The sequence below is a fragment of the Harpia harpyja genome, chromosome 6 (assembly GCF_026419915.1).
Source record: "Harpia harpyja isolate bHarHar1 chromosome 6, bHarHar1 primary haplotype, whole genome shotgun sequence".
Taxonomy (NCBI): Eukaryota; Metazoa; Chordata; class Aves; order Accipitriformes; family Accipitridae; genus Harpia; species Harpia harpyja.
This window is the reverse complement of record NC_068945.1, coordinates 14,749,889-14,776,630: the sequence shown is the minus strand read 5'-3', so window position 1 is coordinate 14,776,630 and position 26,742 is coordinate 14,749,889. Positions and strand designations below refer to the sequence as shown.

Below are 26,742 nucleotides of genomic sequence, written 5' to 3'. Positions count from 1 at the left end.
CATAGTTGCAGAAGCAAACTATTGAAGAAACAAGGTTTTTGTATTCTTGGTGTCTCCGGGAGTTGAGGTGTACCACCTACTTCTCACTGAAATTTTCAAACTATTTTTGTGTTTATTTTTACATTTTCTACAAACATTTTTATGAGAAAGTAAGTTCAACAATTGATAGTTTTTCAATTTTCATCAATTAGCTTTAGTTAAATAGCCTTAGAAACCTACAACTTTTGTATTTTTAAAGACTTTTTTTTGTAAAATCATAAATTATGTGATTTACCTTTAAAAGCAAAACTTTTTTCCCCCGAGGTGTGAAAAACTGGTTTTCATTTGTGTTAAAAGACAGAAAATGTTGAATGACAGTATTCAGCAACTATCTTCTGAAGCTGTGTTACTTTGTTTTCTAGTTTTATTGAGTGACCATGGAAAGCTAATTATTGTTTGGTTATATTGGCTGAAATGTGTAAGATATTGCTGACAAGAAAGTGGTATTCTCTTTTCAGTGGGCATCAAACAGACACTTCATCAATCTAATCTAACACCTCATCTAACTAATTTCCTTCCAGATATTTTATTTCTTTAATTCAAACTGCAAAAATACCACAATTTTTCCATGTGCTTGTTCTTTTGGACATCTCCTACTCAGGTGACAGATCTCTATTTCATATAATTGGAGATGATACAAAAAGCTGAAGATTTCAGATCTTTCTCTTCAGGGAACTGTCTCCTGGGCCATGATGAAAAAATTGAAAATTATGTATTTCCTGTAAAGTATAATTAGAACACTTTAAAGAAATTCTATAATGAAATAGGATGCTGAGTTAGTGTGCAAAAACACATTAGGTGTTTCCTTGAACTTGCTTAGAGACCATAGACAATTATTATTATGTGGCAGCTGACATTTTAGTTCTGTCCTGTCATTATCTTCTTTCTGAGGTCCCATAACTAGGGCTGAGCTAAGCAGTTTCAAAAAATTAAAAATTTCCTCTTTAGTCCTGCAAATAAACCTTGGCTCCATATTAAACCTGAACTTTTCCCAGCCACTGAGTTTTTTGAATATGTTGTTTTCCATGCCTGTTCTCCATTACGGACAGGAAGGGGAAGCACCAGAAATGCAACAGGAAATTTAGATGAAGATCTACAATAGCAGAAAAAGTATCTCAGAGCACCAGCTGAAGATTCGTTATTCACCACCTTAAGTTCAAAATGGCATAAATTTGAACATGGCTTTTGGTCCTCAGCCTACTGAGATGTGCAGAAATGTGTTTGAATAGACAGAATCTTTAAGTGATTGTCATACATATATATGGCACATTCAAATAAGACTGATGCGTTTCCTTTCCTGAACTGGGAGTGAGATAGGCTCTAGGCTTTTTTTGTGATCTTGTCATAAAAAATTAGTGTTTTTTTTTTTAACATTAAAATTTGCCTTCCTGAATCATCTTGAGCTGTGTGTCTAAGACCCTGTTTTATGGATATTAAAAATGTTAACAGATTGACATAGTTTTTCCCCTCACCAGAGTCTAAGGAACATAAGCCTTTCTGAAGTCAGCTTAAACACTGAGGTTCTGCCTTTAGTAGGTGTAGTAGGAAAACAGCAGGAGAGCTACTAGCGTATCTCTGACAACTTTAGGTACCACCCTTGACCCTTACAGGTGCATTGACATCCACTCTGAGACACACAGAGCTACGTGTACTCAATAGAAAATTCTGTCTGATTTTTGTACATGGTCAGATATTCCCACCAAAATAAACTTAATCTCTTGAGGCTCTGCATAGAAAGCTGACACAGGGACCTGGGTTTGAAGCAGAGAGTTTTATGATCATCTAGAGAAAGTTTATTCTAAAGTTTCCTACTTTGGGGGCATAAAACACTTTAATACTGCACTGATGCTGCAAACTTCCTTTTTGTTGTGGTTTAACCCCAGCTGGCAGCTAAGGCCCACGCAGCCCCACACTCACCTCCCTCACAGTGGGATGGGGGAGAGAATTGGAAGGGTAAAAGTGAGAAAACTCCTGGGCTGAGATAAAGACAGTTTAACAGGCAAAGCAAAACAAGGAATTCATTCCCCACTTCCCATGGGCGGGCAGGTGTTCAGCCATCTCCAGGAAAGCAGGGCTCCATCACGTGTAACAGGGACTTGGGAAGACAAACGCCATCACTCCAAACGTCCCCCCCTTCCTCCTTCTTCCCCCAGCTTTCTATGCTGAGCATGACGTCCTATGGTCTGGAATATCCCTTGGGTCAGTTGGGGTCAGCTGTCCCGGCTGTGTCCCCCCCCAACTCCTTGTGCCCCCCCAGCCTCCTCGCTGGTGGGGTGGGGTAAGGAGCAGAAAAGGCCTTGGCTCGGTGTGAGCACTGCTCAGCAGAAGCGAAAACATCCCTGTGTTATCAACACTGTTTTCAGCACAAATCCAAAACAAAGCCCCATAGTAACTACTATGACGAGAAATTAACTCTATCCCAGCCAAAACCAGCACACTTTTGCTGTGTGTTGACTCTGCATCTTGATAGGGAGGTGGAATGGATGAGAAGCAATGTTCCCCACCTATATGAAATGTGAAGCATATAAAATGGAAACCCACATTCCTCCTTCCTCCTGCTGGAGGGCTGGTAAGGTACTGAGGGGACAGGCAGCCTCTTGTTCAGTTTTTGGACATGTAACAATTTCTCTGTATTAACTTTTCATCTTTGAAACCTTCTTTTGTAACTTGTTGACTCCCTGTGAGAAAGGAGCTGGGTTTTGAGGTCTCAGTTAATGCTAGTCTCTAACTGACCCATGGGGGCACTACTGACCTTTGACTGATTCACTTTGGTGCTGAGCTTTCTTATTAAACAAATTTTGATTGCCTCCTTTTCTTATCCAGTAGAAAGAGAAATACTGGACTACATTTGCTGCAGCCAGGTGGTATCTGTTCTCCATGATGATTACAGAAATATGATGTCTACAAGAGGAGGTGAAATTGGTAGGGAGGTGCTCCTTTTAATCCTCTGAGGAGTATGACAAGAACACAGCAGTCCCTAGAAGCAGTGATTTATGCTAACCTCAATACAGTCACTTCATTTAGATGTTCCTATTTACTCCCTGCACAGAGTATAAAATGCTATAGGCTCTGCAGTCAAGTGCATTGCAGTTAGTGCCTTTAATCTGTATAATACACTCTTGTTTGAGTTACTTCATATTCTGTATCTTTTTTGGATGCCTTCATGTTCATAAAGGGTTTCACTGGGTTGGGTCTGTATTCTGGGGATTTATGTTACCCTCTGAATACAGACTGCACTGCAGAGTATTTTCCTCTATAAATGTCTAATAAAAAACAGAGTATTATAAAGCCTTGGCTGGCAAAGCCCCTTATTTAGTTAACCAAAATGTATGGGTTCTAGAGTCACACTGAGGTTTTTTTTAAAGTTATAACATGAGGATATGTAAGGATCAGGAACGAAAGGGTTCAGAAAGGCTGGGAGCTGTCAGCAATGGGTGGCAAAACCTGACCTAGATTGTCAGTTTACTCTTTTTAGTCACAAAACTTACATTTTTAGCTGGTAAGACCTTCTTCTGTCAGATATTTTGGGGCTTGGGGATTTGCATTTATTTTGAACTAGCCATCTGAATGCTCTCTGTGGGTTTTTTGGGATGTGCACATACACATACGTATATATGATGTTTTTGACAGATTTGCTAGGTTCTATAGTGTGCTTTATTTCATGCTTTTCTTTTTCCTTTGTGGTACGCGTTGTTTTGTGCCATGTCACGTAGGATAAATTGGAGATGACAGTAAACAATGTGCCTGATGTAGTATCTTGTATGTGATCTGAGGGCAATGTCGATTCCACCCTTCAAGGATTTCCCTCAAGATCTGTACCGCAGCCTCAGATGTGGCAGGGGTAGAGATGCTTCCTGTCACAGCTAAATCCCTTTGCACAATAAAACTCTACAGATACACTTGGAGCAAACTCCATTAGAAATGAAAGTCTGTTTCCAGTGAAAGTAGAGTAAATTTAATTAGTTTAGTGCAAAATGCAAAATACACTTCCAGTTGCAGAAATGCATCCTCCCATCCCTCCTGCAAAGGGAATCTCTTCTTGCAGGAGTGAATGTTACTACCCTGATTTATCATTACCTTTCACCCTGTAATTATCACGTGTGTGCAAAAGGGATGTAGCTGTATCTATTCTGATATATCAGCATACACCTTTTGCTCACTCTTTTTGGGTGGTACAAATGCCTGAATGAGATGGAAAATGAAGAAATAGGTACATGGAACAGCAAAAGGTTCAGACTTTTTGTGATCTTATGAGGCCTAGTGATATGCCTTAATAATTACTGCGGGTCATTGCAGAACTGCAGGGGGACTATTGTGTCTTTAATGTGCAGGACATTAGGGAACCACAGGGCTCAAATATCATATTTTTATTACCATAATGTCTCAGACCACCATTCATGGTGAAATGAATACAGGTGAAATACATTGCTGTGAATTCACCTACAGGCAGGTAAGATTCTCAGGCTTTCTGAAATATTAGACTACACTTCAGTCACCTATAAGCAACTGGCTCAGGTGCTGCTAGCAGCCTCGAGCATGCGAAAACCCTCTGGGAAGCTGTGAAGACACTGTGGGAGTTAGTGCTGTCCTCAGACAGGCACTTGAAAGCCAGCTGGGGTGAGCCTGCCCGCGCAGAGAGTGGGGAGCAGACCAAGGCGAGGAGCGTTGCAGCAGGCATCGCCCAGGCACCGTGGGGCTCCCCAGGCTGCCCTCTGCTCCCAGCTTGGCCGTGGCTGGCACCTCACCCTGCAGCAACCCTCACTTCCATGCCAGGAAGGGGCTATTTCAACTTTGAGGGGTCCAGAGGTGGGAGACAAGCCTTGTTGGTGCCCAACACCTGGGGAAAGGTGTGTGCCTCTTCGTAGGGAGCTGTTGTCTCAGGGCTCCCTGCTCCAAGGGTTTTCCTCCCTCCTATGTACCGAGTACCCATCACGTATCGTGGTAGCACTAAGTTCTTTGAACCAGGAGTCATGTTTTCAGTTTTGTTGTAAAAACCTCATTGTTGTAGTTTTTTTAAAAAGGTGCTCACCTTACTATGAATTGAGCCCAATTTCAATACAGTCGTATGTATGCAATAGCATGAATGAATGAATATTAACTGAGAGTGGTGCATAATAATTATGTGAGGTTGACAGATAATTTCCATCGAGGAGCAGGACTGTGTGCAATTAACTTGCTGAAGGAATTACATGGACAATTATCGTATATTTTGGATAATGAAGAAATGCCAACTCACTAAATGGATGTCTTCTGAGTAAACAGTTATGTTCATTTCAAACCTCATTTATATAATGAATGATATGCAAACTGCATTTGGACTGTAATAGATATAGCTCAGGTCACCAGCTAATTTAAAATACATATAAATAATACAACTCCCTTGCAGATATCATTAGTGAAAGTACCAAATTTGGAGCCTCTCGTCTTAAGTTCGGAAACTGCTAGGCTCATTTGGCCAACCACTGCACAGCTTCACCCAACCTTCTGCAGGTCAGAGGAATAAGTTACTGTGTCCACCACATAAGATTTTCCGCCTTCTTTCCCCGTCTCCTTAACCCCAAAATGTCTTTTTCTTTCCCCCTGTGAAATACAGTAGGGTCCTAAGGTAATTTCTTTCCCCAGAAAGTTATTAACTCTTGAGAATAGGGGCCACTTCAATTTTAACTCCATCAGGTGTTTTGCAAGAACACTGCTTTTTCCAAATTGTACCCTACTACAAATAGCGATAAATCCTTGCAGGAACCCTTTCAGCCTGTAGAAGCAGCCATCTCCCAGACAGTCCATGATTGACCGATCCCAGTGCACAGCAGTTACTCTCAGGTTGTCTCTTGGTGATTGCACATGCTTTGTCATCAATTTTTTTCTTAGCTTTTCATGGATTAATCATCCTTAGCAAGTCAATGGCTTATAGGGCAAGGGCTGTGCTGTGTTGCGGCAACAAGTAAACAGGTGCACTTGAATTTTCTGATGTTTCCCCACTGTATCAGCTCAAATTTTTGAGGATGTCAGAACATTTTTGTACTGACAAAGAAACAGAATGCATCCATGGAGAGCATTTGCAGTAGAGCAGACCAGACTAAGATAGGAACATTTTAAATGTTAAAGTGCTTAATTCAGTCTTTAATTACTACAGGAAAAGCTTAAATGCATCACTCAACTTGGTTTAAGCTTCAGTGTGTTTTTTGAATTGTCAAAGACACAGAATAGACATTTTTCCATTTAAATCAGAATTTGCAGACTTGAATTCTTAGCAATCATAGCAACTTACAGAACAAAACCCGCAGTGATTACGGATGGCTTAGAGTTCAGAGGTAGATTCTAGCTACAGAATCTGCTCTCGGATTTGAATATTGAGATGTTTGGAGTTGTTTAGATTCAGGTTTAGAGAGGAGCCATTCACAAAGACAAGAGGCAAGTATGGGTTTCAGTGTGGGAAGAGTGGCGTTCTGTGGTGGTTTGACCCTGGCTGGGCGCCAGGTGCCCACCAAAGCCTCTCTATCACTCCCTCTCCTCAGCTGGACAGGGGGGGACCAAAATATAACAAAAGGCTTGTGGGTCAAGATAAGGACAGTTTAATAAAGTGAAAGCAAAGAAAAACAAATGATGTTATTCTCTGCTTCCCATCAGCAGGCGATGTCTAGCCACTTCCTGGGAAACAGGGCTTCAGTACGCGTAGTGGTTGCTCCGGAAGACCAAAATGCCCCCCTTCCGTCTCCCTTTACTTTGCTTTTATATCTGAGCTGATGTCATATGGTACGGAATATCTGTTTGGTTAGTTTAGGTCAGCTGTCCTGGCTATGTCCCCTCCCGAGATCTTGCCCAGCCCCAGCCTGCCGTTGAGGGGGGCAAAAATGTTGGAGAGACAGCCTTGATGCTGTGCCAGCGCTGCTCAGCAGTAGCCAAAACACCGGTGTGTTATCAACACCTTTCTAGCTACCAATGCAGAGCACAGCGCTATGAGGGCTGCTATGGGGAAAATTAACTCTGTGTCAGCCAGACTCAATACACATTCTTACTGATCTCTATTATCCACTAATTTCATAGATTAGAAAGCTTTAATTAGTATTAACAGCATGGAGCCCCCAAAACATAAAAGGGGAACAATTTATTTACAATTTTATATTCTTATGTTACTGATATCTAGTTAGGAGCTGAAACTCCTGGGGTTCAGCTGAAGCCTAGAAAGCTGCTCTCTGTCCTTCCTCCCATTTGGAGGATAGGAAGCATCTTCCCCTCCTCCTCCTTTCTTTGCTTTGGGAGATCAGTGCAGTTATGAGGGATTTCTCTTTTCCTTCCAACCCTGTCTCAGTGCTCCCACTTCTGTGAATGTTGCAGCAAAATATGCCTTCCTTGTTTTGGCTGAATTCCACCACGTCAATCATCCTGTATGCAGGAAAGAAAGAAATCGCTATGAAATGGGTGGCTTGATCCAACTTTCTTGATTCCACTGAGACTGGGCTAAAGAAATCTAGTTACTATGGTTTCGTCTCTGTTATTTACCCTCTGTGGTGCCTTTAACCATTCATTTAGCTTATGATAGTTTATACACAGGCATTAGCTCACCTAGCCATCCTCTAAGCTAGCAGGAAGCTACGCTAGCTAGTGCTAACCCCATGCTAATATACTTGACCTCTCATTAACATGTATGACCATAGCATCTTATTTATCTCAATTAAATAGCACCTGTCTGGCTCACAGTTCCTGTAAAGTAACAGCAAACAAATCCTTCACACGTCTTCGTTATTACTCTGTCTGTAGAACCTCTTAAACTGATAATTTCCACGGGAGTAGAGTGAACACTTTGAAATTACTAAGGGCTTTTCAGGAACTCAGCATTAATAGTTAATTAAGCTAAGTAAAAATGTTTTTTAGTTAAGGGCATAGGTAATTTTAAGAGATTATGTATTGCTTTTTCTTCTGCTTTATAATTCAAATCAAGTCCCACAGAGGATCTGTACCTTTTGCATCCATATCCATCCCCCAGCAAATTTCCCTTTCTTCCTTACACCCTGCCATAGACCATTGGCATAGTATGGTATGTTCAGCATGGAGCTATTATACATTGCTTTAGAGTTTGTTTTCTTGTTAGAAGAATGGTCTGCATTTTTGGCAAGAGAACTGTACTGTTGTTGCTTTGCAAGGCAATCATGCGATGGGAGGGTTGTAGTAAGCAGGAAACGTATCTCAGCCTCAATCTCTCTAACTAGAGTCAGCCTTCAGGCAGATTGACCCCTGAAGACATAAGTATTGCTATTTTGGCTAAGTTCTCACAGAGGAATTTGCCTGAATGCTGCTCTGTCACTCTTGTTCAAACAGCAGTGTAGGTGATGTAAAATTAATAAGCTGCATGAGTCATAGACACATGATGCTATATTTATAGCATTCTTGTGAGGTCTCATTAACGTGTATTAGAAAAGTGCTTTGAAATTCTCTAGTGAAAGATACCATATCACAGAAATACAGAGCATTTTCCAATCTTGACATCAGCTTTAATCAGCTCTTCAATTTAAATTGTCTAGATCTGAACTTCAGTTTGGGATCCTCTCCCTCAGGGTGGCAAGACGGTTACAAGACTGAAGTGCTCCCAAACTTCTGGGAAAACTAAGTGATGATCCAAGAAGTCTGTGGCTTGGGCACTTCCTACATTACATTTGTACCATAAACCATACAGATTTTCTCTAGTCTTTCCCACTCAGCTGCAATATCAACAGTAGAGCCACATAATTAACCAAAAATATTCTTTCATTACTATTTGTTAACATAATAGCTGGGAATTTAGGCTCAGATAGTCAACCAAAACATACTCCTTTGCTACTGAATTTTGAGTGGGAGGAAGTGTGGTGGGGGAGAGAACATGAGTAAAAATTGTCTTTTCTCCTCCACTCTCATTTGTTCTCAGTACTGGGTGGCCTTGCTGCCTTCTGAAAAGGAGGGAGACAGAAGCAGGGAGTTAAGGGAGCAAATTGGGATTAGTCACTGCAGTGATCATGCACAGAAGAATATATGATTATTTCAGGCTGACTTTTCTTGGTCTCTTGTCAAAAAGCATGGTTTCTGTGCAGAGAGTAAGTGGAGACTTAGCAGAAGGATCTTCTGGGCCGCCATGGCTGACATTAGAAAGTAGTTCACAACTGAAAGCTTTTAAAACAAAATTATTTGTGGGATTGTCATGTTACTTCAGGTCAGGGTCTCTGTGTGTTAAGGATGATGTCCTTCTGCACAGAACAGAGGGCATGCAAACCCCTTATCCTCCTGGGGAGCAAAGAAATGGAAACTAAAATATTTTCATTATCCCATAGCTGTGCTCAATGGCTGCAATGCAGACTGAAGGAGCAGTGAGAACTCCTGGTAGGACAGGAAACCTATTGGGCTGGTTGCTATCACCACTGGATGAGGTAACCAGCTTGGTCTCCAAAGGAGCAGCATCAATCCACAACAGTCAGGAGCAAGAAAAAAAAAAGATACAGAAGAAAGAGAGAGAGACTGCAGAATGCAACATGCAGATAAATCAGTCAGAGATACAAAACACTTGTGTTTCTGATCTACTGGTTTTTAAAATTTATTTTAAAGGTGAGGAACATGGGAGCAAACCACATGCAAATTTTACATGAAATTTGTTTCCTAGTTATATATTTTCTAAATATATGCCTGAAGTAAATTGACAGAGGCTGTTGAGATTTATTACAAACCTCTATAAAAAGGAGGCATTCTTGCTTATTTATGGTAAGGCAGTGTCATGTGCCGGGAGCAGTAAGGAAAGAAGCAGAAATAGGTACTTGTGTCTCCTGTTGCTGGCAGAACAGAAGGCGGGTAACAATGTGGAAAGACTAGCATCAAATAATGGTTGCAAAAGTCTTCCGGTCTGTGCGGGATAACCAGTGGGGGGATTCAATAAGTGAGCTGATGTCATCAAAACACACAGGAAACATATTTTAAATATTAAGTGTTCAATTCAACTCTCATTTATCTAGGATAACAGAAGCTGGGATAAACCAAAGTCAGGTGTAATAAAACATTTATAAACAGGGTTCTAAGAACATGAGCAATACATCCACCTTGAAAACTTATAAACAAATTTCTCTAGTGAATAGGCGTAGTCTTGAACTGGAGCCGGCAGAGAAGGGAAGAGCCTGAATGATTTGCACTGTTCATCTGTCCTTGTGCGGCTGCCCAGGGCAGCCAGCTGAACCAGGGAAAAGCAAAGCCAAGATAATGAGAGCTTCAACATCTGCCCATACCCAGAGCTGACTGCGCTGTGTGGATGGAGCCCCTGAATTTGATCACCCAATGTGTAATAACAATTCTGACTAGCAGTGGCTCGAGGGGGTTATTATTCAGAGCAAATAATGCTGTGTCAAGCCCCTTATGTTTCTCCAGTTTCTAGCATGACACACAGTCACTAAAATAGTCCTTCCTTTTATGAACCTTGTGCTGCTCCCACAGCAGAACAAGCCCTCCTTCTGTTAATTGAGACACAGAGAAATGTCTTTTAACTTCTCAAATTACTGAGTGAATTTTTTTTCCTCCTCCCCCAACTTCCTTGCTTCCTCCTTCTGCCAGAGATCACTGTAGCAGGAAAGAAGTCAAACAGCACACATAATGCAGATAATTACTTCCTGGATGGTATCGTTTTTCTTTTGGATATGCTGCTTGACAGTTAAAATCTCAAAGAAAAAAAGAAAGAAAGAAAGAAAAAGATCTGAGAGGTATTTAATTAAATCCCTCTTAAAAAAAAAATCTGTCTTACCAGGGCAAAATCCTTCTTAACATTTTTTGTGTATGTAGAATCAATTAGTTATCGCAGTTGTAACTTCTTCTGACCTTTGAGGAGTTTTGTTTGAATTATAATCATTATTCTATCTGCGCTCTTGGTCTTTCTCCCTAGATCCTCACTCTGAGCTGCTTTTGCAAAAGCGCGCTGGAATTTCTTGGAATAGCTAACATGAAATACTTGATACGAAACAAAAAAACTCCCACCATGTAAGATGTGGATGTCAAGTATGTTCTCAATAATTTTTTCAAAACATAAGTTTAAATGAAATAACATGCAAGATTTTCAGCGTCAGGTAAAATACTTGAGTTCTCTTAAACATAAATCAACGCTAACATCAGTGAGTTAGCCTAGGACTGCAGGAATCATGCTTTGGCCCAAGGTATGGAAGTCATAAAGGCCAGATTTTAGATCTGTGAAGGTACAAATTGGTGCCAGTGGGATTTTCAAAAGCAAAAATTTGTATACTGGATCCGTAAACACCTTTAAAAATCTCAGAGTGCTTTTCACCTGCTGGAAAAACCTCTGCCGGTACTTTGCCTACCCATGAGGCCAAGTCAGAGTAATGTTGGGATTAGCCACAGCGAGGGATGGCACACTTCTGAGAGCACTTGTCGAGATCACAGCTTCCCTGGGGTGAAATAAGGAAGGATGATCTTGCTGTTAACCTGGCGGACTGGGACCCAAGGAGAACAGACTGGATTCACATTTGAATGGAGAATGTAGCTTTGTTTCCATCCTCACATCTGTAGTTATCAAACTGTGCCGTAGCAGGTGATGATGAGAATTGTAGGCATATGATTTCAAGCTACATTCATGCCAGATTGGATGACTGTTTTTTTCTGACCTGCAAATGAGTGATAGCTACTGGCTTTTCTAGGACAGCTTAATAAAACAGCATGGTCTTTACTTTCCAACTTCTGTCTTACCATGTGTAGATGCAGACTGCTTTTTGCTGGCAGAGACATGTTTTTGTGTTGTTTGGAATTATTTGTAATGTGATTGTAGCAGGAGATTTCAACCAAGAATGGGGTCTCATTGTAGGAAGCACAATTTTTTCTTTTGTTATTATTTAATTTGATATGGAAGAAGGAGTTGCTCTGTAGCCCTTAAAACTTACAGGTAACACAAAGGTTTACGGGCTGAATGGGCTCCAATGTGCTGTGCTGCACCAGGCGCAGTACTGGACCTAGTTGTTTGGTTTTTTTCTTAGAGCTGCAAAAGGAGAAATCTTTGATTAAGTGAAACAGGTATAAACTTGAATCTTTCTTTAGATCTCAAAATCTTCTGTTCCTCCACAAACTTCTTGTCAGGTTAGGGAAGTATCAATGGGGAGAGAGTCTGGGATAATAGTACCTTGTGTCTCGTAGCAGTGTGAAGAGGAGAATTTTGAGGAGCTCAGGTGTGTCAGTATGAGGCACAGAGCCTCATCTTAGGGAATGAAATTGTTATGTCCTCGTAAAGATCTCTCTGAATTGTAGAGCTGTCTAGGTCTATACAGAAGTAGCTCTTTCATTTTATTTTTGCTTCTGTGTGCCTTGCTAACAATTGGTGTGGTGTGATTTTTTGATTTCACACTTGCTAATTGCTATATGTTTCAGGAACACGTGTCAGTTTTGTTTCACAGCAAGAGCCCTAATCGTGAATGACGCCTTGTTGCTGCTGTGCACTTTCAAATCTATTCTAGGTTAGTCAAAAAAGTCACACGTTATGATAGTATGAAGCACTCGGAAAGAGGCCTGTTTTTATGACAGAGGTGAAGATGAGTTACACTGAGGCAGTGTATTGAGAGAATAATAGATCTCCCAAATCTGTATTCATCTGCACATGTTACTTTGTACATAATGGGACTTTCATCTGACTCAAGGAATACAGGACAAATTATTTCACAAGGATGATATGTCCTTGTACTGTTTCTCCAGTGAATTGGACACAAATAGGTCTTCCATTACACGTCACTCATGCATGTCTTTTTTCCCCCCTTTGTCGTGGTCTAACCCCAGCCAGCAGCTAAGAACCATGCAGCCACTTGCTCACTCCTGCCTCCCAGTGCGATGGGGAGGAGAATAAAAAAAAAATAAGTAAAACTCATGGGTTGAGGTAAGAATGGTTTAATAACTAAAGTAAAATAAAATATAATAATAACAACAATAATAAAAAATAATAAGAATAGTAATGAAAAGGAATATAGGAAAAAAAAAAGAGAAGTAATACCCAAGGAAAAACAAGTGATGCACAATGCAGTTGCTCACCACCCGCTGACCGATGCCCAAGCAGCAATCCACCCCTCCCAGCCAACTCCCCCCAGTTTGTATACTGAGCATGCCGTTCTATGGTATGGAATATCCCTTTGGCTAGTTCGGGTCAGCTGTCCTGGCCATGCTCCCTCTCAGCTTCTGGTGCACGTGCTCACTGGCAGAGCATGGGAAACTGAAAAATCCTTAACTTAGGATAAGTGCTGCTTAGCAACAACTAAAACATCAGTGTGTTATCAATGTTATTGTCACACTAAATCTAAAACACACTGTACCAGCTACTAAGAAGAAAATTAACTCTATCCCAGCTGAGACCAGGACACCCTTTCAAGTAGAGACAAACGGGAAAAAAAAAAAATCTAAGTTTTCTCCATCTTCTGTTTTTACTGTGGCCAATACTACTCTGGCCCAATTCCTGCTCTTTGGAGCATCATCTCTAGTGTTTGGGTCTCGTCTTATTTATGCAGACCTTCTGCACTTGTGTGCAACTTTATAAGGATGTTTTTCTGTTTTTTTGGTATGCAAAGGGTGAGAACTGAATGAAGAGCTTACAGGGCTAATAAGATGAGAAAGGAGAATACTGTCAAATGGATTATAGTTTATTCATAAACATGAAAATACTTAATGCAAGTATGAATGTTCACTTTCACATACATACTAGGAGATGTATTTGCAACAGCAGAGATAAGCAGAGCATGGCTAATTTTGTTTCCATAGATAAATACGTTTTTGCTTACAGCCTGAGCTGTGGTAACTGATTGTGTTTATGATCCAAATCTTTGGGGTAATTTAAGCCAATCATTTTTACCTGGTGCTTGAAGTGAACTCAGAGTATGCACCCAGTCTGTTACTGCTGGTGTTTCATTAAGCTGTGGAGAAGCTGTTGGCTGCAAATGGCTTTTGGTGCTGTGAGATGTAGGGAGCTCACAGTGCTGTTGGGTGATGAGTTTCTCCTCTGAAGTCTGGGAGGTGGACAGAAAACATGATGGCAACATTGAGCCATAACTTTCTTCTGTGTCCTCTCAGCGCTCTTGGTATCACTTGAGAAATCATCACAAGAACATGCCTGGAGCTGCAATACTTAATATAACCTATTGTGAGTTAGCTACAAAAAAACCCCAACCAAACACCGAATATTGTCCCTTTTCTGCTGCTTTATATTTCTAAAGGCTGATGGGAAGCAGCTTGGTTGGGAGCATACTTCTGTCTATTGACTCTCCTGGCACCTGAGTTAGGTGGCAAAAATTACATCAGGAATAAACCTGAGTGGAGAAACAACACTGTAGTCTAATGTTGATAGTAAAGGGGTTTCATTGCTGCATGAGCACCCTGTAGTGGAAGTAGAGGAAAAACTGAATGATGTCTGTAAGGACCTGGTAGAGAATAAGTCAAGAATGTATTTAAAATTTTAAAAAGCTATAAATAACTAAAAGAAACCACTCATTTGGCTTGGTTACCAAACAGCTCCCATTGCCATGGGGGCTCAGTGCTGCCAGTGTGCATGTTCTTGCATCTTTCTGATAGGTAGGTTCTGTATGTACACGTACATAAATGACCATGCTCTGCAAGTGGAGAGATTTAAAGGTGCACACTTAACAGTTAAAAAAAAAACTTAGTGCCCAGCTCTGATTTATTTTAAAGATCTTGTAGATACTTATCTGCATTGTAAGACACATATGTACATTTACAAAACTGATCGTAGTGACTTTTCGTGGTCACATGTGGAAAAAGAACCTGAATTTTGGTATTCTGAAGTACAGGCAGATGTGCTTACAGGAGGATAGTGAAAAATGTTTTGGTTCAGCCAAAGAGTTGGGCAAGAGCTTAGGCAATATATTTGTTGCTTGAATTTTGAGTGCGGGAATTGATAAGAGAGATTTGTATATTTGCATTGCAGTTATTGAGAAACGACCATACTGAAACTGGCAAATGGCTGCAAAATGACCAGTGCTTATGTATGGAAGCACCACTTGCTGTAAATTAAAGAAAAGGCAAAAAACCACATCATCATCTCCATTCTTCTCTTTCACTGGCAACAAAAATACTTCATAAAATGGAAAAAGAAAACAATGACATAAACCAATACATGGTGAACTCATATCTAGAAGTTAACTAGGAAAGAAAATAATTATCACTTTTAAACTGTGCGTATTTTTCTATGTCACAATGATAATATTACACATTACATTGTCTAGTGACCTGAAAGCTTTCTATATTACCAATGAGATAATGCCTATGAAATAAAGCTCAGTAAATATTTACTGTGGGGTATGTCTGGGAAAGGTCATGTTGACTCATTTAAGGTCATGCTGTTTATAAAATCATCCTTTTCAGAAGAGACGACAAAGGATTATCATCCTGAGTTAAAATGAGGAAACGGTGTTCTAAAATTATATATTTTTGTTTTACAGTCAATTCTACTTTAGGGAACAGATTTCCCATTGATGATTTTCACACACCCTTTTCTCAGCTGACTTTCATCTCTTGGTGTATTCAGCCATTGTCATGCCTGGGGAAAAGCTCTGTCAGGTATTAAAAGAGAAACATATAAAAGAAAGCTAATGGCTAAAGTTTAATTCTATAAATTCTGTATTCAAAGGGTTTGTAACTGCTAAACCAGCTAGAGATTTAATCTGTATGCTCTCCATATTATTACTGCTGAGCTACCTCAGCCTAAGATACTAGTCTGAAGAATGTATTTATAAAGGTTTGTCTGCATCCCTGTTGGCCCCTGAATAACTGCCAAGTGGAAAAACCACACAACAGCAGCAAGGAGTAATAATTTCTATGAAGAGAACACCAAACCTGCAGAACAGGGTTCTTGGCATCACCTAATGAACCAAGACTTTTATTATCCTTTGAATGACTTTTTAGCAACCTCAATTCGTAAAAGACACAAAACAAATTAGAAGGAAGTTTCAGGGGTTTATTACTCTTTGGCAACTCAGGAAGAGAGACCTTGATCTCCTGACTGATTCTTGTACGCAGGGCCGACCTTTGTCACATAGGCAAAGGATTTATGAACATTCTTATATCTAACTGCTGAGTAGGACCTTTTGAATGCTTAAAGCTATATGCCTTGCTCAGTCATGGCCATCATGTACTTTTTCACTGCTGAAAAAGAGAATAGCTAAACAAAATTTAAACCTTATAATATCAATTTAGACAAAAAAAGATTAGGAGCCATAATACATAAAAATGGCAATACAAATCTGAGTTGCAGCTGTCATCATACCATACATAGCTGATGTTTCTGGTCTCATCTGACTCGTGATGTTTAAAAGGAAGGTGCACAGAAAGAGAAAAGCATCTGCAGAAGGGAGTTTGTTTCATCTTAAGTGGATAAATTAAATTCTTCAGATTTGTCTCTCCCTACAGAGTACGGAGGGAGCCTAGATGATGAGATTTGGCCATATGCCCAATTTTTAGTTTGATAAAATGAAGCCAGATGAATCCCACACCAAGTATAGAAGTCTCAGCCTAAAAGTTCTGACCAACGTGTCATTAAAGTCTCCTCCCTTTGAAGGTAACAGGCTATTCAGTATTTCAGTTATATACACAGAAGTGTGCAGAATATTTAAGCAAGTTCTTGTGATAGCACACAAGTGGATCCCAATGAAGGGTAAATGTGGTGGCTGTGTATTAGAGTAGAAGGCCATAATTATTTTCCTGATCTGGTAAACACAGTTGCAGAAGATTCTGCTTTGCAATTTGAAGCCATTAAGCTGCTAGGAGAGGACATTGTAGCAGAATTATATCTTTCATGACAGCCGTATAACACTCAGTAACCTGGACTGTCATCCCTCTGATAGGTAACAGCAGTCATTCTCCCCTGGACAGTCTCTTCTGGGCAGGTGGGGTGGCACATGTTACATCTGAAAGGACTTTGCCCCACAGCTGAGGATCCTGACTCCATTTCCTAAGCTCTTTGTATTCACTCCTCTCATTCACTTCCTTGAAGTCAACATGTGGCGACTGTGCTAAAAACTAAATGGTTGATAGACTACGATGAAGTAAATCCTGGTGGAGCTATCCCTGCAGGGGAAGGTGGCAGTGACAAGCTATGAGGTTTTGCGGCATTAGAGAGTTTGGTAGCGCTCAGGACTACCGAGCAGCACGTTGCCAGCAGTAGTGTGATGGAGAAGTCTTCTGTGAGTAGGAATTTATCAAATCAGTACAAATGGCTGAGCTGAGCCTAAAGCCACGCTAGAAATGAATTGAAAATCAGGCTGTAGCAACAACTGAAATGTTCTGTGTGGATTTTCAATTGACCCTGTGCTGTACAGAGAATTACAGAGCTCGTATCTTGCTAGTAATCGGAGAAATGGCACTGGCTGCTTGCCTCTCTTTTGAGCACAGGTTGGGAAAAAGCAAAAAAAAAAAAAAACCCCAAACCACCAAATGAAACAACCAACCCCCCAAAAACCTGCATGGCAAATACTTTAGGAAGAAAAAAAACATTCAGCCACAGGAACTATGTATAATGTGAGAAAATCTCAGCAGGTTATCTGGTCAGCTCTTGCCAATTTAGAGAACATATGAAAACAACAGGGTAAACAAAGGGCAGAATATCAGCTTCCACTTGTACCTCAAAACAAAATAAACCTGCGCTTGAACCTGAGTAAGCAATCTTTCAGGGGATAGCCATAGCCACATTATGGTTATGGCTTGGGGCAGAAAGGTGGTAAGTATTTTAAAGCACAGAATAGGAAGACTGGTGATCTGGATTTAGACATTTTTTTCCTGACCATGCAATGGCTCCTGTGACCTTTGAAGAAAGTGGGTGTTTGGGGCTTTTTTTTCTGCGGGGGTTGAGGGGCAGGGGGTGATAGAAAAATGAGCAGAAATAAGGCAGACCACTTGTTTAAGGTGGACTCCAGACCAAACTGAAGCCAGCAGCTTAGATAGGGACAAAACCTCACATCTGCTTCTGAATTGTTCTTTGTGTCAGAAAAACTGATTTGAAACAGAAAATTATTCTTTTTTTTCTATTAATGGCTCCTTATTTCAAATTTCCAAACCTCTCTAGTAGTCTCAGAACATATTTGAAAAAACAGAGGTTTTTTAAAATACTTAAGAGCACTTTGGTGCCCAGTTCTCTTTAAAATCACTTGGAGTTATGGAACAAGGGCTTAGGCTCCTGGAATAGCCCCTAACTATAAGTTTATTCATTGCATCTATTCTGTTCTCTTATTATAGATTAACATGGGGGGGAACAGAAAATCATGTTCTCTTCCATCATTTTTCATTAAGTTGCTTTATGATTTCAAATGAATTGTATAACCGCCTGGGTCTCCAGTTTCTCACATAAATGAAAACTCTTCACTTCCTCCCAGCTGTGCTCTTTGTAGATAATGCAAATAGCAAAGAATTCTATTCTGTCTTTAAGAACTAGTTCACTTGTGCACATACGAAGGGTATATATATACCCTATCAATTAAAAATGAAGGCATTTTCACTTTTGTAGTACCCATAAGGATCAGTCTCTACTCCTCCATCATAGTCTCTGCCAGAGCCTGTGAGACAAAGTTCAGCTCGCACCAGTCCAGGCCAGTTCGTCTCAGCTGCACAGAGTGATGGAGCAGTCATGGTCACAGTTTTCTCATGGTGCAACAGCAGTTTTCGTGTTCTGTTGAACATCAGGAATTTTCTGTGTGACTTTCTAATGTCACCTTTCAGCATCAATAGCTGTTCAGAAGCTGTTTCAGCATCAGAAGCTTATATTACAGAGGTTTATATTACAGACTTCCATCACTTGCACAGGTGAATCCACAGTTTTGGAGCTGAAGCACTGAACAGCATGAATGATTTCTCCTTCCATCATTCAGAAAACGCATCTCCTTCAGTATTGCTTCTCATCTCCCATAGGGCACTTTGAAATGTAAGACACCTCAGAGATCGTTTGACACCATGGAAAGAGAGATTTCTTTCTAATAATCCAAGTTCTTAAAAATCCACATTAATTTCTCACTCTGCCTTCTCCTTCAGCATTTTCCTGGGGCGATCTGTTCCTCCTTTCCTCTATGATGGAGAGGGAACTGAAGTATAGTTGAATGTGTTTTGACCTGTAGATGCTGTGCTGTGGAACCGCTTACTCTCAATTGATAGAGAATGTGTACATTCTTAGGATAACGTATGTGTGGAGCATACTGTTCAATTAACTCCTGTTCCTAGAAAGTAATCTTTCTTTTCCTTTCCCCCTAACTTCTCCTTTTCAGAATTTAACAAAGAAGCCACGTAACATGACCTTGTCTTCCCCCTGGCCTATGTACAGCTCTGATCATTTTACATCTGTTCAGGTAGAAATTTGCTTTCACTGTTCTCCCAAAGACAGAGAACAAGTATTGACTGGAGAAGATCACTACAAGGACCAGTTTGGTAGAGTTAAGGGAATTGATGAGGCGATGTATTATGTTTCCTGTGCCCTTTTTTGTTTTCTGTTATTCACATGCAGGGTCAAGAGGGAAGATGCATTTTAATTAAAGCACATGGTTCATCTGGCATGTGTATGTGTTTGAATATATCCACAAGGGATGGCTAAACTTTAATTGCAGAGGCTCCATAAAGGTCTGAGTTGGGGAAGGGAACCAAATTCATATTTTCCTTCAGAAGAATTATCCTTTTTGACATAGTTTTAGTACTAGAGAGAAGCTAAAAATCTAGAGTGGAGAGAAACCAAACTATATCTGCCTGAGTGTGAATTCCTGTCATATTTGGGGTGTATATGTGCAGCCAGGATCAATAATAGGGAGAAATGCCATCCATGAAGTTCTAACCTAGTTTCAAACTTTGTCAACATCAAGGTCTCTGGATCACTATGCTTGGGTTTTGCCCTCTCCAGTTTGCACTAGAAAGATAGGGTAGAAGTATATATTTAGCAATAATTTATTAAATATTGGATATGCTAACAAGGTGATACATAAAAGATATTAGCCTTGCTGAATGCAAACATTTCTTTTTCACATATTTAGCATTCTGGCATTTACTTAATGCTATTATAATAGCAGTTGATAGTGTCAAGAAAGATTTCCTTCCAGATTATTAACTTCAGAATGGTAGCAAAACGTGGTGGACTGTACATGCCATATTGACATTTGCTTAAAAAAAACACTCTCACATTCTGCATTCATGTGCAGAGAGGGGAAAAAATACCTGTCCCTTTAAAACCATCTCCCAGAGCAAAGAAATGTTGAAGCTCATTTATAAAATATGACCAGCAGATTATTATTACTGGCTTTTTGAGACTGAGAATAGCAACAGTGCTGAGGACACTGTTCATGGAGCAGAATGCCAGAAATGGTGTGTTAACCTGAATCAAACGTCATAAATTATTGAGAACTGCTGCTTTTGCTGTCTTTTCACTTCTTAAAGTATTCATTTTTGCATGGAAAATCTTTAAGATAAGGGTTTCCATTTCTCCCATGGAGTATTTCTTCCAAAGAGTGTTCATTAACAGAAGTTCTCTGCACAACCTGTGGAGAAGTGTAGATAAAAACAAAAGCCACAAGAATAAATATCCGTATTTTCAAGAAGTCTTTATGTTTTTCTTACAAGCCTGTAACATTTCTGTTCATACTCTTGAAGACCATTTCAAACAATCCTTTCCTCTTGCGGTGAACACTCAAGTCTGTGCCTGCTCCAGAATTCACTGGAACACACGGAAAGCTTAGAATGTACTTTCTTCCCCAGATTCTGTAAGGCCGACTTTGCCTTTTTTGCCTTTTTGTTAAAACTACAGGATCTAATAATGATAGCTAGCAATTCCAAAGAAGCCTCAGTGTGGGGCAATTTCCACCCAGTCCTTACACCTTCCACCCCTTGTGCTCAGAGAGGATCTTTCTCAGGTCATGGCTGTAACAACTGCTTTTTCTGAGACTGCCTGTATCTTTTTGTGAAACCACATCAGTTTCAGTTATACGAAATATTTTGTTATTGAGAGCCTTTGAAACTTTAAGAATAAGGAGACTGGATGTGGAGCATAAGCAGTATACGGTTTGATTTTGCAACATTTAGAAGAAAATACTTTGTGAATAGTATGAGCAGAGCGCTGTGAAAATAAGAAAGGTAAGTATTGGGCTGAGCCAGGTGATGCAGTAATGATGGATGCAAGGTGGGAACCTGAAGGGTCACCTAAAGTAAAGATTTAAGTATTAATTCATACTTCAAAACACAGCTAAATTGCGTGAAACCAGAGTCTGTTGCCTGTTCTGGGTGGTGACTTCACATTGCAACAGAAGTGAGTTTCAGGGACCCCTCTTTTTTTCTAGCTATAAAGGATTGGAAGGTGGCTGGGATCATCCCCAAACTGTGAAGTTTCTAGCCTGCACACACAGAGAGAGAGAGAGAGAGAATTTTATAAAATAGAGTAAATTACTAAAACAGTTTAAATAGGCCAGAATTTGACTCTGTTCCCTGCACAGTGACTCATATGAAACAAATTTCCAACAAGCGCATAGTAGATTTATTGGAGATAAGATTCCAATTTCTGAACAAAATGAATGTTTACCATTTTTATTGTAATTGTTGTTCAGTATCATTTGTCACCATCAGAGGAAAAACATACTTTAGGAAGCTGCTACAAAACTACTGTCATGTGACTTTTATGCATGTTTTGCAATACTATTTATTTTATGATATTTCTTGTGTGCTGTCTGTGGAGGTACCACTGCAAGACTTTAGCAGAGGCCAAGATCCTGAAATCTGGATCTCAGTCCTGTCTTTGTAAGGCTTGGACTCACTGCACCCAGTGACAGAGGACGGAAAGAATTTTTCTGAGCCAGGAGCACAGACCCTTTGGTTGTTCAGTGCACTTTCAAAAGTAATTCAGATCTCAGATGAATCCACAGGTACTCTGTCTAAAGAGGTGATCCTGGCTCTCAGTCATTCCATTTAAGTACCTAAGATTGAGTAAAATGAATCTTGGTGAGAACGAGTCATTGTGACTTAGAATTAAATTAGCATTATTGGCCATTGCAACAAAATATATCTGAGTGTAGTAGAATCACTCACAAAAATAGCCAGTGTTTCATCCAAGAGTTCTGGATATAGTGTTCAATATTGTCTTGTAATACTTGCATTGATGTTATTTTTGACCACGATTATACAGTAGGTGATCATAATGGTACTTTTGCCAAGTAGTAGATCCTCATAGCTTTGAAATTTATTCCTGCTTTGGGATTTCAGATGCCCACTTAGAAAACTCTGTGATACTTCAGGATTTACTCTGTAAGAGCTGACAGAAGTCAGATTTGTTCAAGGTCTTAATTCCACTTGTCTAGAGTTAGATAACATGATGCAGTTACCAGTACTTTAATTTTACAGAGCTGATGAGCACCCATAGCTCCTCTTAAAGTCAGCAGAACATGTAACTATTTGCACTTCTGATAATTGGGTTCTGGCCCAATATGTTTCAGAGTGAGAGGTTCAAAAGCTAAAGTACATAAAATTAGTAGCTGTTTTGCGACTTTGATCTTTTCCTCACGTGTAAAACTCATACTGTTATAAGGAAATAAACTGAGGATATAGACCTCTGAAAAAGAGAACTCTGAGCTCTGCTACACACCATTTATTTTCCTATTACTCTTTGAATATTGTTTAGTTGACATGTTGTATATCTCCTTGCCTCCCCCTCCTTTTCATTTTAATTGGGACCTGGTTATTGGCTGGAAATTCCACTAGCATGACTCATCCCTGCACTGGAAATGACTGTGAACAGGCATCACATTGTGGGATTTACTTCCCTCTTTTTTTTTTTTTTAACTAAGTGCTTTATCGTGGCACGAGCTTGTAATAATAAACTAGGAAGGAAGTTGGAGCTAATCATTTGGTTCTGAATGCACAAGCCCTGCCAAATTTCCCCACAGGCATGAAACAGCCGCTCAAGCTGTGACACCAGCAAATTAAATCCTGGAGGTAGCTGACCAGAAGTAATGAAATGTGTATTTACCATACTGATGCTGTCAGTCCTAAGACACACTGGCTTTACAATCTAGTTAAGTGGGGCATGTTTGTCACTTCCAGCAGTGCTTAGAAAAAATACTCAGGTTTTTCCCTAGCCTTCTTCTCAAAATCATAAGCCCAGTGCTGGCTGGTAACCCTCCCCTCATACAACATGAAGAACAGGATGCCCAGAATGGTCTGTTCTTTTAAAACACTTGCCAACGTGAAATCCATATCCCAAAGGAGATAAGTAATCTCATCTTATGACATGTTAATTGCCAAGCCTTTTTATTCATCCCTTGTCTGGCACTTCATTCTATAAACCAAACCTTACAGCTGAAATGAAAGGATAAAAATTATTTCAAGAGCCAATGGATAATAAACAACAGATGCCTCCCACAAACCATGTGTCCCATGCATGCAGCAGTTTAAAAACCTGGACACGTACAGGTGTGTGGAAGAGGGCCACATAATCCCTGAAAAGAATAGGTACCACTCAAGAGAGGGATGAATTGTGCAGGTGGGTGCAGGCATGGGATGGATGAGCCACACAGCTACTAAAGAGAGGTTACTCAAAAAATGCCTGTGCATCATGGCAGCGGTGGTTCAAAAGCATCTGGACACAGGCACATGAAGGAGGGAGGCTATCATTTCACAATCCCTACCTGCTTAGGAGATAAAGGACTCAGAAAAAGTTATTTTCTCCAGTTAGGTGTTGTCATAAGTAACACTAGCATATGGCTGAGAGGTTTCTATGTATTTAGATAGCAGAGGCATGTTATGCTAATTTTGTGAGAACTATTGAAGAAGGTTAGTGGGTCATTTGCTGAATGGTACTTGCTGTGAATTCAAGAAAACATTGTGAGGGGAAAAATGAAAGTATGGTCTTCAACACGGTTAATACAATACTCGTGGAAGAATCGAAGAATAGAATCACACCCCATATGAGCAGTCTCTGAAAGCATCTAATTATATCCTAGGAATGTCTATAACTCTGCAATTATATGCTTAATTTCCAGCTGTACTTGATTAACATCACAAATGATTTATAATACCACCAAACACAAGGAACTTGCTTTGAACTGTTTGTTGGCACCTTTAAATTTGCTGGGCTCTTTTGTCTGTCTCTTCATAGCAAGGTAGGGACATTGAGTTAGTACCACGCAATAAAGCGGCAAAGCCGAGGGAAGGCTAGAGTAATTTTAGAGATTACACTGTTCTCTTTCCTCTAGTGGAGCTTTGAAATGCAAGTCTATAGAAGGTCAAAACCCACTGACTTCTGTAGGATTATACATGCACTTCAAGCTTAATATGTAGAAATAACCTTGCTGAATCAGGTGTGTCTTTCCTTGCTTGATCTTGGAAGACTACCATACTTTCTGTGATACAATAATGCACATGCTTCTGGAAAGCCAGTCTGGGGGTACCTTCCTTCTCCTGTCTTGCCACATCAGGAGAGCTGAAGTAGGAATCATTCCACATTTTCTTAGTGTGGGGAGAATGGGGAGGAAGAAGGATAAGAGAACCTCTACTTGGTTTTGACCAGATCCAAACATAATCCCCAGTTAAAGGTTTGATTCTGTGTGGATCCAAATGCTGGATCAGGATTTGAGGCAAAATACAAACACTTGAAATGTGGTGTTTTGATCTACTCAAGGGTAAGCCTGTAGAATTCAGCCGAGGCTAAGGAAAACACATGGAAGCTTTTGCGTAATTGTAGTCTTACATTGTAAACCTTTTGGAGCAGTCGCTCTGCCATCTGTGACAAATTACCCAGACTTCCACACCAAAGTATTCATCCATTGATAACATTGGCTTATATCATTTTAGCAACTTAAAAGTCATTTTTAAAAGGACTAATGAAAGCAAACCTCAAATCAGCAGATGAAGTTGCATTGCCTCTATTTTTAGTCTCAGGCTTGAAGCTGTCTAGACTGGTTATCCTATTTGGGCAGGACTTACTGTATGCCTGTCACCTTGTTCTCATGTTGAGTCAGATGAGTGGGTTTGCTTAGGTCCTTTCTTCTCAAGCCTATAGTTTTGCCTATTAGGGTGATATGACCTTAAGTACACTGTGAAATCTCAATGATAAAAGCATATATATATATATATATATGTAAATGCAAACTACCGTTATTTAAAATCTTACAGTCCTAGAACCAATTCTTCGTCCTTGGGATTTTTTTTTTTTTTTTAATGCCAGGAGTTGGCAACACCATATGTGTGAATTCCAAATAGGGAGCCTGGCTCTTGCAGCATAAATCCAAAAAAGATTATTCTCATGGAACAATCCCCACTAAACAAAACTACAAAACAGGAGGTAGGCAAGCTGTTAGAATTAATCTCTGAAGAAGGTGTCTAGCTCTTTGGTACAGGAACAACCTGACTGAATGAGTAAGTTGCAAACTAGCCATGGTTGCCCACCTGCCCACCCTGCCCTCCAAATAGAGCTCTCAGCCTGTGAAATATGAAGGAGAAAAAGATACCGTGGAGTTGGGAATTGAAAATATCAGGTATTACAGTTTTCACTGGGGGTAGGGTAAAAAAATTGTAAGCAGCAGTCTGGCCTAATAAACAAAAAGGCAACTCTTGATGTAAGCTTGAACTTTTCCTTCTCATTAATTACCACGAATCTGTTTTGAAATTCCTGTAGAGAACAAGTGCTTCTTGCTGACAGCTGGTTTGTAATTAATAAAATGGAAAGTGTTTTCAGCTGGCAATGACTTAACATGCTCATGATATATGAAAACAAGGTTAAATTGCTCCTTTCTCTCTACTACTAATAAAAGAAATATTGAAAATGAAATGGTGTAGCTTAGGAAATGAAAAGTGCCAACCAAAGCCATGGACATAGTGCTGAGAGCTGCTTATCACCTGGTGCTTGCTGGAACGGGCATATTTGGAAAAGCTTAGTCAGTGCCAAAAATTATTCTTCAGTTGCAGGCTTTCAGAATATATTGCATTGAAGAATATATGATCCTGTTTCTGCAAGATAAAGGAGTCTTGATTAACTCATCTCTTTTTGGGGATTTAAATGACTTATGCTTTGTGGCTTTATTAGAAATCCTCTTGCCTCTGATAGCCTTTTTAATCTCATCCTTCTTCTGCTCTACTCCACCTTCCGTCAGGAAAGAATGGTGGAGGCTTTGTTCCTCGGGATGTAAGGGATGGAGTAGCCAGAGCATCAGAAAGCACACGGCAGGAACCAGCCTCTGCTGCAGAGAGACTGTCCTGATGATCAGATGCCTGTGGACTTTGGCTGACTGTGAATTGTATTCTGAAATAATTGCTACGGTTGGATGTCAACTCTCTTGCAGAATATGAAATGTAACGTTATCACAAATATAACATGAGTATCCTACCAATACCAAGGGAAATAAGTAAAAGTGAAATAATAGATTTTACTTCAGCAAAGTCTTTATTCTTGTCTTGTAGAATGCAGAACCTTTCCAAGTTACTGTCCGAGAAGACAATTGTATCATTGTCTCCCTGGAAGCGTCTGATGTGGTGAGCTCATCCTCTGTATATGTTGTGAAGATAGCTGGAGAATCCAAGAACTACTTTTTCCAGTTCGAAGAATTCAATAGCACTTTACCTGCCCCTGTGGTTTTTAATGCCAAATACCATGGCCTATATTACATAGTGACTCTGTTGGTAGTGAACTCAAATATGGTTTCCAAGTCAGCAAGATCAATCACTGTGTTAACCAGTAAGTAATACCTTATTCTTTTTTTTCTT

General features: G+C 40.0%; 1 protein-coding gene across 1 annotated transcript in view; it reads left to right on the top strand.

The window, feature by feature from the left end:
• Positions 1 to 26,742, top strand: part of PTPRO (protein tyrosine phosphatase receptor type O) — a 161,586-nt gene that overhangs the window by 63,031 nt on the left and 71,813 nt on the right. The window contains 1 exon segment of the mRNA XM_052790357.1: positions 26,440 to 26,713. Coding sequence (XP_052646317.1) covers positions 26,440 to 26,713 — 274 coding nt within the window.